This window comes from Arachis duranensis, chromosome 5 (genome assembly GCF_000817695.3).
Source record: "Arachis duranensis cultivar V14167 chromosome 5, aradu.V14167.gnm2.J7QH, whole genome shotgun sequence".
Lineage (NCBI taxonomy): Eukaryota > Viridiplantae > Streptophyta > Magnoliopsida > Fabales > Fabaceae > Arachis > Arachis duranensis.
The window spans coordinates 90,795,934-90,808,778 of record NC_029776.3 but is presented as its reverse complement, the minus strand read 5'-3'; the positions used below and the strand labels follow the sequence as shown (position 1 = coordinate 90,808,778).

Sequence of the window (12,845 nt, the reverse complement as noted above, 5' to 3'; positions counted from 1 at the left end):
TACTCCAACGGTGGTTATTGGCTCATCACTTATAAATATACTGACACCCCTCAGGTATATTCAAGTTCCAATATATCAAAACTTACTTAATCTCTTGCTGACTTAGGCATCGAAATGTTTTGTAGGTACCACCCCCCATCCCCTCAAATACACAACTCGAACGGCCGCTGCTTGATACAAAACAAGTCGGAGACCACCTCACTGAGCGCTTGAACCTTACGTTCAAGCCCAAATTCGATCCAGTTTCAGGTAATCTCCGGAACAAGTTTTATATTAAAATGCAGTTATACTTTTATGTGTTTATGTGTTTATGTGTAAAATTTAATTTTGATGTATTGTTTATTTTACACATATACATTTAATTAGGTAATGTCGTATTAGTAAAAATAACCATTTTTTATATTGATTATGTAAATGATCATCTAAAGAAATAAATGTGATTATATAACTATATAAAATACTTTACACCGTCATTATATCAAAATTAAATTTTTATTTATAATTTATATATTGTTTTATTATAATTCAATTATTTGGGCGAACCTAAATTAAATCGATTGAGCACAAAACCAATAAACGGTTGGATGACGGGTTTTCAGAGGCTTGAAGAAAACACAGCATATGCATACAAGAATAGCAATCTTTGAAAATGGGTTGGTGCTTATGTAAGTGTCGACCCTTGTCAACGTTTTCTTCACTCTTGTACTCCTCAAAACCCTCTCTCCCCTTTCCCTCCACTTTCCTTCCTTCTTCTTCCATCAAATCCAGCTTCTTTTCTTGTTCAATTTCTTCTTCTTCTGCGTTAGCCACTGGAACCTTCACTTGGGAAGATGTGTTTCGCGTATCTCAATCTGCAGAAGAAGAAGAAGAAAACAACTCTTCCTATCTCCATGGCTACTTCCACAAAGTCCAATTGTGCAATCGTGGCTCTGTAAGCAAAGTTCTCACCTTTCTATGTCTTTTTGTTTCTTTTCCTCATTGGGTACACAACTCTGAAGCAAAGTTAATGCCTTGCCTTTTTTTTTTTCAAATATCCATACAAGATTTGGTGAATTAGGGACTATCTTAGATAGAAGTGACATAATTGAGACTATGTTTGGTTTAATTGTCTTGAACTATGCTCCCTTTACGGGCCGAGTTTTTCTGAGTAAATTTCGAGAAAAAAAAAATTCATTAATTCTTTATTTTGATTTTTGGAATTTGGGTCATGCTAATTCTAAATAGTAGAGTCTTCCATACTGTGCAATGCATGATGGAGTTTACTAGTATTTGATGTTACTGACAATGAGATTGATTTCAGGGGAAACAATCTGAGTTCCTTCCATTTGTCATTGAGGGTCAAACTGTTGGATTCATTCACGCTGGGTAAGATTTGTTCAAACTGTTACTCTTTTTCTCTTTTTGGGTACTGGAATTCTTGTGTTGTGTCATGTCATTACTTATCTTGGTTCACTCAATTCCTTGCACATAGTGTTCTGAATTCCAGTTCTGCATACTGTGTACCGAATTTTCTTTAAACGAATACTTGTAATTAAATTACAAAAGTAGCGAATTGCATGCCAAAACGAACTGCATACAGTACCAGCCTTATGCTATCTATGTTCATGCATGCTTATTTAGTTAATTAGTTAGTTAGCATGAGCGTCCATTGGTTGATCTTGTTGCATACTACCTTAATCAATTCTTTAGATTTTTCTCGTGTTCAGGTTTGTTGAGAATTTCAAGAGCTTTAACGACGTGTTCGTTTATATCAAAGATAACTCCAATGGAGGCTCCGTTGGTGAATTTTTTTCCTTGCATCCAATGCTGAAGACGGCCGAGGAAAGAACCAGTGCGGTCGCATATGTAATAAAGTGTTTGGGTGAGAAGCATATTCCAGGTATACGGAATGAGGTACTGATTATGAACTTACTATAATTGTGGAACATGTCAGATTTCATCCTCCTTTTTGGTTGTTTTCTAATGCCTTACACATGCTTCATGTACATATTTTATCAGCTCTACCCTGTGGTATCATCTTTTGGCTCACCCGTTCTCTTTTCATTAGAACGTGCTGCAGCTCCGTATTTTGGCATAAAGGTGTGTGTTAAAATGCTCCATGTACTTAATTACCGAATGCGCTTTCTAACTTATCCCAGTTACTGCATATGTTTGAAGTCATTTAGTCAGATGTTAAATCTTTTCTATGATCCAGGCCTAATAATTTCCTCTAAATCTATGTTGTTATTTCTACTATTCAGAAACACATTTAGCCACAAGTTATTGTTTTGGGCAACAATTAGGATTTTATTTTATTTTTCCTGCTTTCAGTTTTGTTTTTCTTCACCAAATCCTCAAATTAGAAATAGAATTTTTTTTTCTCAAACCAAATAGACCCTGAATTTATATTAGTTTGTGGAATCGAAAGTTGATAATTTTGAATTCTTTTTTTACAATAACTGTAAAGTATCACAAGAGTCTCTCTAATTGATAGGCCTGTTTATATGCTGAAGCTATTGTTTATTATAAATTTTCATGAACCTGTTTTTCCCTCTTCAAAGATTAGGCTTATGGAATCCATATGAATGGCTATGTTGAGATCGATGGGCAGAAGCACCTGTGGGTAGGGAAGAGAAGTAACACAAAACAAACATATCCCGGAATGCTCGATCACCTAGTTGCTGGAGGACTGGTGTGTAATTTCATATTTATTTTTTTGCAAAGTAGGCCAATTATTTATCTGTAATATATAATTTCTGAAGCATGAATTTCGGAATCAGAAATCCTCAGTATCTTTCACATCAGCAATATGCGACTCATGGCATAACATGTTCTAAGTATTTTGAACACTCCTCTAAGTGTTTTTTGAGATCTCTTTTCTCAAGATCAATAACTCCACATTTTTCCACTTCAATTTTAGTACCTTACATTCTCTCGCCATTTCAAGTATCCAGCCCATTCTTCTATTATCTTGCATCCGTCCTCATTGACCCGATTTTCATTGTTGGGTCTCTGTTTATTTATTGCAACGAACCCTTTTAATTTCTAGCAAGTTTTTGAAGCTTCAAACTTAAATTGAAAATATAAGCTATGCAATCAGTTATTCACAGAGCTGGGAAATGTTTGTCATTCCACCTTTTGTTGGTTAGGACCTGAACACTGTTAACTATGTGCAATGATCGAACGAATCCTGTATCAGCAAATGAATAAATTTACTATATTTGAGTGTTACCTTCAGTCAATGTATATCTTTAACGATCGAAGTAATTGGCACTGTTGCAGCCGCATGGAATCAATTGTAAGGAGAATGTTGCGAAGGAATGCGAGGAGGAAGCAGGAATACCCAGGTCCATCTCTATCAGGTAAGTTTCCCATTATCACACCATCTTCCATCCGAGTCTAGCATGAGCTACGATTTTTTCTTTTTGTACTCTTTTGCTGTCTAATTTCGGCACATTGCTTTCCTCACAGGGCTAAACCTGTCAGTGCTGTTTCATATATGGACATAGATGGATACAGATACAAGAGGGATGTTCTATTCTGTTATGATCTGAAGCTTCCTGAAAATTTCATACCGAAAAATGAAGGTAATCCTATTAAACATGTTCTTCGATTATACTATCAAAAGGTAATTTCGGCAAATCATCGCCCACTGAAATAACTAGTTAAATAAAATATCAGATGGAGAGGTGGAGAGCTTCAAGTTGATACCAATTAGGCAAGTTGCAGAAGTTATAAGGAAGACGCAATTTTACAAGCCGAATTGCGCTCTTGTAGTCATCGATTTCCTGTTCCGACACGGGTATCTCTTTCATAATCTTCTTCTGCATCTTTGCATATGCTTTTATCTTAACATGAATATAAAATGGTAATGCAGTCATCATTTTACCTTGGAATCTCCATGCTTTATGTTAGTAAAACGAAAATTTCAACCGGAGGATTAAGTGTTTATCAATAGGTCAAAAGCAAGCTAGAATTGCGTCCGCACTTGGATGGTTAAACTCTTTTTCTACAGTTGGAAACATAAATTGTGATTACAACTCATACAAAGTAATAGAAGAGGGCTAGTCTCTTGTATTCCGAGATTATTCTTGGAGTGATTCCAGCAAAATCTTGATGATTCATGTGTTCTGTTTATTGTAGGTACATCACTCCTGAAAATTTTGGATACTTGGATCTCCTAAGAAGCTTAAGAATAGGAGAGTGCTCCTAACACACAAAGCATGATCACTATATTTACTAGTACTGGTATATGCTTATGCTCACATTGGTAATTTTTGTAACAACTTTTTTCTCAAGAATCTGTGAAAAAATAATTGTCTAATTCAGACATTGAATATGGTCAAAGAACTCACGTCCGATCCAAAATTCTTGGTATTCTTAGATTTCATTCTAGTCAAAATTTCGGCGCTGAATTATTTTTCTTTATTTCTTTCTTTTTCTAGTTGCAACTACTTCAAGAATAAAATAAATGGTATATGTTTTTGTGCAAATGGGTGTCCAAATATAAATTAGAGGAGACTCATTTTCAACCTAATGTTGAAAAAAAAAAAGAGAAGAAAAACTAAATATAAATAAGGTACATTTGCACAAATCTAATTGGCAATTTGACACCACTAATTCTAAAAGTACAAACTACATTGAACAAAGAAAGGAAAAAAAAAGAGGGTTTCAAACTACAAACAAATCAATAACTAATTGGCAAAAACCACGCTATTTCCACAACAATCGACCAAGAAACCTTTGTATGCTTCTACAATTATATTTTTTTTTTCTACGGCATTCTCCAACTCGACAGGTTAAGAACCAATCTGTCGCGGATTAAAGCTTTATTTAAGGGTTTGCTGCTGGTCAATGGGTTGCTGTATTCACAAGGCGCGATTCGAATAACTGACACTTGTTTAAACGGACTAGTGAACTAACTAATAGAACAACTTAACTTGGTTGCTTCTACAATTACATATGAACATATATATATATAAAGACAAATAGAGAGATACAAACCTATTTAGAGAAAACACGAACAAACTTAAGACACCTAAATTTGATTGAAGCCAAAGCCTAGAACCCCATTAAGCACCTTAACTAGATCAAGGTGTGCAGTTAACTGAGGAAAGTGCCCATTAGTATCTATGATCTCCAATGTAGCTTTTCCTTTAATCTTTTTCTCCATGTATTGAGCTACACTACGTGGAACAACCATGTCACTAGAGGTTTGAATTATGGTACATGGTGTCTCAACTTTCTCAAGAATATCTCTATAGTCACTGCAAAACACTGTTTTAGCAAGTGAGAGTGCAACTTCACCTCTCATTCTTTGCAAGCAGTCTCTGAATTTGTTCACTGAGGCCATATCATTTGGATCCACTACTCCTAAGGAGAATGCTGAAACCCAATTTTCATAGTTGGATTCTATGTTCTTCAATAAATCTTCAATGTCTGAGCTTGTGAAGCCACCTTCATAGTCATCTATGTTTGTATACCTACATGTTATGCCAGAAAGTAAGAAGGATTAAATATATTTCTTTTATTTTAATACTAGTTTATTAATTGGCACTAATCCTTTTATTTATTAAGCATTTGTAATAATGACAATGTGAGATTAGTCGAGATGGTAATTATCTTACACATTTTTATTAAGTGATCTTAGATTAAGTTTTAGAAATAGTAAAAAGTATTTTTATAAATATATAGAGTTTAATTTTGATTCATTAACTGAATAAAATGTTTTACACAGTGGTGCAATTACATCCACTTGTTATGGAATAAAACAAGACAAGAAAAGTTGTTCTAGGAGATACAGAGAATCCAAAGAAACTAAAAATAGGATCATAAATATGTGCTCACTAGACACCAATAACCATAAAAAATGACAAAAAAGGGCTAAATATTCTAAAAAAAAAAAATTTGTGAACATTATAATGTGAACTTTTATGAATATGACATCCAATTATTAGTTTTGCAAAACAAAAAACAAAAAAGCAAACATCTTATATTCCAGCAGAAATTGATTCCTTATTTTATTATAATTATAATGAATTAATTATACTTTCATCAGAACATATTTTTATCTTCCTATTTTGGTCTTAAATATAAAATTCAAATGCAACTTAATAGTATAAAAACTGATAAAATATTAAAAATAAAATTATTCATGTGTCTTCTTTTATTATTTTAAATTTTTAGAAGAAATAATTTCATAATATAGCAACAAAATTTCTATTATTAAAAATTTTAGAATTTGATTATTTTTAGACCTAAAAAAATTAATATAAAACAAACGAAACTTAAAAAAAAGAAAACTATTTCTAAAAAGTATGTGTCTTCTCTTTTTATTTATTTATTTTTTTAAAGTCTAAGACATACACTGCCATCACACCAAAAACCAATGCTCCAACAGTATTTATATATTCAATTTGTTGATGGGGCTAATTGGCCGGCTAATTTTGGTGGTTCAAATTTTAAAGAGGAACCTAGAGAACAACGTTCCAAATTAGATTTTATCACAGTTTTGTGCCAACATAATTAAATTCGGAAAGTGGGAAGGGAAAGTGAAGTTTTGTTTTTTATATATACATATAGAGTTACAGCCTGTGTGGCCTAACTATAACATGATCCTTTTTATTATAATAAGTTATTTGTGGATGAAAGCAAGAGTTGCAACAAACCCACCATGCTGAAAATGATATTAGCACAACAATACAATAAAATTTGGATTCTCTCATCACTCACCCAATCGCGTTCAGACCACATTTTTTGCTTGGTTCTTCTTCTTATTGGTTGGTTTAATTTATTTGGGATTATGATATAGGAAATTATTTTTTTTAATATGTTAAGTTATAATCAGCATCAACTAATAATGATTTGTACATCTAAAAATTGAATTGTATACCTGAAATTTAAAAATCACATGTTTATGTTGGTTGATTTTTTATTTTTTTCTCGATTTAATCTTTTAAATATCTAAATATCATATTTCGTGTTAATATTTATTTGAATATTCTGATTATTATAAATGCTAATTTTAAATAGAGAAAAGTTCAAGAATTAGTAAAACTTATTATTTTTTATCAGTATTTTTAGTTATTAATTTAATTTTTTTAGTCTAATAATTTAATAATATATATTTTAATCCATATTTTTAAATATTATTAACTAACTATTGACTAGAAATAATTAATTTTATTGCTCATCTAACTTTTTTTTTAAATATTCAAATGAGTTCCTCGTTAGGGTGAATGTTTAGACTCCTAGGTAGAATTTTGGGGACATAAAATATTCCAAGTTCCCTTGAAAATAGTAATTATAAAAATGCACTATTATTTAGTTCTCCTATAGGGAGAAGTTACTATTGCATCGGATAGAGAAGAAGATTAAGGGTGAAGAAAACAAATAGCGTGTGGGATAAAACAAATTCTAAAGAGATGACGGGATTGGTGACACAAATTAAAAATAATTAGGAAAAAGTGACAAAGTTAAGAGTGAAGAAGATTACATGCATGTATGAGAAACGGGTGGGGAGAAACAGGGATAGAAATAATGTTTGTATTTTTAATTATTAATTTTAATTATAAAAATTAGATATATTGAGAAAGGAAAAGTATATAAAATCTGATTAGCCAAAAAGTAAATAATTTAACTAATTTATAATTATATTTAATTAATTTTATTTGTTTTTAATTTATAATATTTGATATTAATTACTTCTCACTCTAAATTAAAATTCTGAATGATAGGTTGGAGAATTAGAGGCGGAAATTACGGAACTCTGCTTCCAACAATCCCGATTCTTAGTATATAAAATAATTTATAAAATATATAAAAAAACATTCATTTAGTATAAAAAAGAAAATATTCTGATACTTAGTAGAAGAAATATTCTAATGTTTAGCATAAACACCATTTATATAGAGGTTTTAGATTCACCTAGAAGTATTTAGCTATTTTCTGGCTGGTACCTTTTGGTTTCTAGCATTATTGATTTAGAAATATTGTAAAATATAACAGCAGATTTTAGTTACTACTGTAATATAATTGAGATTTTAGTTCATCATTGATAGATATCAAATTTAGTTACTGTAACATAATTGAGACACAGTTATTGTACCAATTTTTGTTTTGCTATGATGACTATTATTATGCTAAATACAGTTAATATACAATTTGACTATTTAAAAGTATTATTAAATTAAATTAATATTTTTTTAAAATTTAAAATACTTTTTAAAATAAAAAATATTATAAAAAAATATTATCTTTTTTTAATTTTAATAATAAAAAATATTAAAAAATTAGTAGAATTTATTATTTTTTATCGTCATTTTTAGTCATAAATTCAATTTTTTTAGTTTGATAAACTAACAATACATTTTTAGTTAATATTTTTAAATATTAATAATTAATTACTGCTTACTAAAAATAATAAAAGTCTGTTAACCTTCTAACATTCTTCTTTAGTAATAGCCACTATCAATTCCATCGTTTAAATAATTTACACAAAAAATATTAAAATGATAATATTCTTAAAAATAAGGTACCATCATGAAAAATAAGGTTGTACTAACAAGTGTTCTTATAATAATTGATTTAAAAACACTTGCTAAAAAGATTTATGAAAAGTAGTTTATTATTGAAAAGATAAATAATTTTTTAACTCTATTATTTTTTATTTTGTGATAATACTCAATTTATCACTTCAAATTTTAGAAAGATTTTAATCTAGTTTCATTTGGTATTGAAATATCATATCCCAAAAAGTAAAATAAAAACAATAAAAAGGCATAGGACAAAAAAAAATACAAAAAGAGGAAGAAGAAATTCAAAGAGAGCTTCTTAATAAGATACACAAGGACTTAAAATTAGCCCCAACAACAAATAAAAGCTTTAGAGAAAGCATAAAGAACTATCAAAAGAGGGAGACAACAAATAAAAAGAAACCATCAAATCATCACTTTGAAAACTTTCAAAGAATATGTCAAGTCAAGAACTATCAAGAACTATCACCTATGCATCTAGCTATTCTAGCTAGAAATCTAGTAACAACCATAAAGTACAAAGAAAATCTCTTCAAGAGGAAAAAAATTAGAAAAGCAACAATTTTATCAGTAATACCCAATCGGAAATTTTAGCAAATCAATTTAATTTTTAACAAATTTTAATTATTCAATTAATTTTATTTTTTATTTTATTTTGTTAGACAAATTATTTTTATGTCAAATTTTAGTAGAAAAAATTAAATATTTTAGTTATTATTATTATTTAATAATTTTGAGATCAGTTCATTTATATAAATAATCTTATATAACGATTAATTTGTCTGAAAAAATAAAAAGTTTAAAAATTAATTTAATAATTAAAATTTATTAAGTGATAAAATATTCTATATAAATTTTTTAGCGATATTATGTAAAAACTAAATATTAGTTCGTTAGAAAATAAAACAATTGTAGAAAGTAGTAAAAAGAAGAAGTAATAATTATGTAAGTAATAGAAAGAAACCTTGGGGAAGCAGCAATGAGAAGAAGCCTTTTGAAGAGATCAGGTCTTTTAATGGAGGCCAAGCAACCAATCATGCCAGACATGGAATGGCCAACAAAGTTTGCATCTTTAAGGTTCATCTCAGTCATCAAAGTGATCAAGTCATCAGCAAAGGGTTCCAGTGAAGAATACTTATTTGGGTCATAGAGGCTTTGATCCTCCACAGCAGCAGAGAAAGGCCAATCAAACAGAACAACCTTGTAATTGTTGTTGTCATCATCAAACATGGGTGCTATGATCTTGTCCCATATTGACTGCTCTGTCCCATAACCATGTGCAAGAACTATGGTCTCTCTTCCTGATCCTATTATTCTTGCATTTAGAGCACTTGATAGCCCCTTCTCTGCTATCATCTTGCTTCTCTTTTGTGTTTGTTTGGAGAGAGATAGATAGAGAGCGAGAGAGAGAGGCACTATTTGGAGAGAGGATGTGTGGTTTTATTGGTTGTTGGCCTTGTCCATATTTATAATAGGCAGATAAGTATGAAACTCTTGTTTAGTTCAACTAGTTAAAAGATTTTTCTTGTTTATGTTCATATTAGACTTTTTTTTTAATATTATTTATATACTAAAATTAATCACTCATATATTTGTGTATAAATATATATGTGATTTAGTTTATTTTAATATGTATTTATATTTTAATATGTATTTTATACTAGTAACTGATTTTAATAACTGATTTTAGTATATATACAGGATTACTTTTCTTTTTTATTGGTATTGAGTTATCAATTAATTATTAATAATATTTTTAATAATGTAAAATTATATCTAATAATATAAAATTATTTTTTTTGCTGTTTAAGTGCTGGTCAAATTTAAAAGTGTTGGCCCTTAATTTTTTTTTATATGATACTATATGTTTTCTTTTATTTTTATTTGTGTTTAATAAAAATAAACAAGTCTTGAGAGCTAAGAGCTAACATTACACCGTTAATATTGCAGTCAATATCCAACACACAGAAAATTCAAAACTCTTAAAAATATAAACATTTAAAATTTAACTTGAATAAATATCTAAATTTAAATTCAACGAAAAGCTCAGTTTTAATATGATTCATTCTAAATTTGTTTAATAGCTACTATAGTATTGGTTGAAAATTAATTGACTACTATAATGTTAATTATCTAACATTAATTAATGTAAATACAATAATTTTTCGATGAGTATAAAAATTGAAAAAGGTAGAATGTTATTATGAAAAATAGAGAATTTTACTAATATTTCTATTTGGTTTTGCTCTCATATTTTGTTTATTAGTACATAAGTATTAAAGATATAATTATTTATATATTTTTTATAACTTAAATTTAAAAAAATAATTTTATGATATAGTATCAGAATTTTTATGATAAAAAAAATTAAAGTTCAATCATTGTTATTCTAAAAAATTATAAAATAAATAAAAAAATTATACAAAAATTCACAATAACCCAGAAGAAATTTTTCTAGGAAAACTTTTCAAATTTTGAACTTCTAATCCATTCTTGAGAAAACTACATCCAATAATCATATATACCTTAGATAGTCATTTAGAGTATTAATGTGTGTGTATATATATAACTATATATGTTGTGTGGGCATGAGGATTATAATGTATGCTTAGATTTACATAGTATATCATCAGTCTGCTTGTCCTAGCACGTCTATTCCGCACACTCAACTAGTCAAATTCATAACTCATAAGTAGAATATTAATGTGTCATCGTTAGTAAATTAATTACAAACATAATTCAATAATAAATTATAACATTTTATATTAAGGTTTTTTACTTCACCTAAAAATACTAGTATCGAGTGTTAAATCGTGAAAATTAAATTAATACACTTCTCACCACACAGAAACATTCATCTTCATTTTCATATCTATTTCATTAGAATTGAGATTGAATATAATTTATGGGAATTCTTAGATTGGCATACTTGAAATTTATTGAAATCTTTGAAGATGAAAAAGGTGAAATAAAATCCGTAACAAAAAATTAGAGCATATAATGGCACATTTTTTTAAGGTGTGTGATATACATACTTTTTTTTACATTTAATTCGTCCCTGTCAATTCATTATAGTGTGCACAATAAATTATTAGCGAATTTTTTTTGTAATATATGATAAAAAATACTTGACTTGTTTTTACATTCATATAATTAAATCTTACATCAATGATATTTTATAGAATAATATTTTTTATTTTTTATTTTGCGCGTAAAAAAAAGGTGTTGAGATGAAAAAGATAGAAATGATGAAATGAGAAAAAAGATTACTGTAAGAATTGGTGTGTTCTGATTTATTAATTTTTTGTTGTTCACAGTATTCTCTAATCTGACAAGTCAAAGACTAATTTATTATAGATCGAAGCTCTAGTTAAAGGTTTGTCGCTGGTCAAATGGGTTGCTGCATGCATAAAGTAGGATTCAAACTCCCGACACTTATTTAAACAGATGAGTGAACTGACCACTCGACCAATCCAAATTGATTTATAAATTATTACTTTTTAATAAACCACAATCCTACGAAGACATATAACCTTTTAAACATAATTTTTCATATATTTTAAAAATATATCTTACAATTTCATCCCCACTTTAAAATTATTCCTCATCAAATTAAAGTGGTTTTTATGTCCATCACATTTTTATAAAGAGATTTTTTTCGTCATCACCAATTCTATTTTCGAATATCCTCTCATATACTTACATTGATATATCTCCATTACCATAATTTTTTTCGATAAGTGGTTACAGATTTTCGATCTCAAAAGAGAAAAAGCACTCCATACTTACAAAACAACTAACAAACTTCAATAACTTACGAAAAAATTAATAACAAAAAAAAAATAACAAACTCAAATATATATAACAACCAAAGCAAAACATAAGACAAAGCCCCCTCATAAAATTGGGGGAGGGAGTGTTGTGCAACTCTACCCTGATCTTTTTGGGAAAAAAAAAAGAAAAAGAAGTTGTTCTATTTATCTTCATAAAAGTAAGAGTTACACAATGGACAAACATAATGAATAATGACATTAAGTTGTTTATTTGCTTCCTCAACTTTTTTTTTTCTTTTAACAATTTTATTTCGTAAAAAAAAATAGTACGGTGAATTTATTATGAAATTGTTAGATAGTTGGAGTCATTTATTTGCTTTGACATTTTTAGAAGTATTCTAGTGCATAGCTGCGGAGGTCCACATTGCAAGTAAGCGACCCACCATCACAAAAGAAATATAAAAATTTAAATAAATAATTAAAAAAAGAAGAAGAAAATTTCAACGTCCAAGTGGATTGTATTTAGAATTTTTGTTATGCAGATGCATCTATCTGTGCT

General features: G+C 28.9%; 2 protein-coding genes across 2 annotated transcripts; one reads left to right on the top strand and one right to left on the bottom strand.

Moving 5' to 3' along the window:
* Positions 1–572: 572 nt before the first annotated feature.
* Positions 573–4,318, top strand: LOC107490443 (nudix hydrolase 20, chloroplastic). Its single transcript, XM_016111224.3, has 9 exons — positions 573–931; positions 1,301–1,365; positions 1,707–1,893; positions 1,999–2,079; positions 2,546–2,671; positions 3,262–3,341; positions 3,451–3,566; positions 3,661–3,781; positions 4,123–4,318. Exons 1-9 carry the CDS (start codon positions 650–652, stop codon positions 4,190–4,192), a joined length of 1,128 nt encoding a protein of 375 aa, XP_015966710.1. The 5' UTR covers positions 573–649; the 3' UTR covers positions 4,193–4,318.
* Positions 4,319–4,544: 226 nt separating this feature from the next.
* Positions 4,545–9,953, bottom strand: LOC107490444 (strigolactone esterase D14). The gene is made up of 2 exons (XM_016111226.3): positions 9,478–9,953; positions 4,545–5,462 (listed from the first exon to the last, which is right to left on the bottom strand). Exons 1-2 carry the CDS (start codon positions 9,867–9,869, stop codon positions 5,018–5,020), a joined length of 837 nt encoding a protein of 278 aa, XP_015966712.1. The 5' UTR covers positions 9,870–9,953; the 3' UTR covers positions 4,545–5,017.
* Between the last annotated feature and the right edge of the window lie 2,892 nt (positions 9,954–12,845).

What these genes read in the sequence shown, in the direction of transcription:
- LOC107490443 (XM_016111224.3), top strand. Translation starts at nt 650, where the DNA reads ATGGGTTGGTGCTTATGTAAGTGTCGACCCTTGTCAACGTTTTCTTCA. An exon ending in AATTGTGCAATCGTGGCTCT is followed by an intron (nt 932 to 1,300) that starts GTAAGCAAAGTT and finishes GATTGATTTCAG; the next exon opens with GGGAAACAATCTGAGTTCCT. An exon ending in CTCCGTATTTTGGCATAAAG is followed by an intron (nt 2,080 to 2,545) that starts GTGTGTGTTAAA and finishes TTCAAAGATTAG; the next exon opens with GCTTATGGAATCCATATGAA.
- LOC107490444 (XM_016111226.3), bottom strand. Translation starts at nt 9,869, where the DNA reads ATGATAGCAGAGAAGGGGCTATCAAGTGCTCTAAATGCAAGAATAATA. An exon ending in CTCATTGCTGCTTCCCCAAG is followed by an intron (nt 5,463 to 9,477) that starts GTTTCTTTCTAT and finishes CATAACATGTAG; the next exon opens with GTATACAAACATAGATGACT.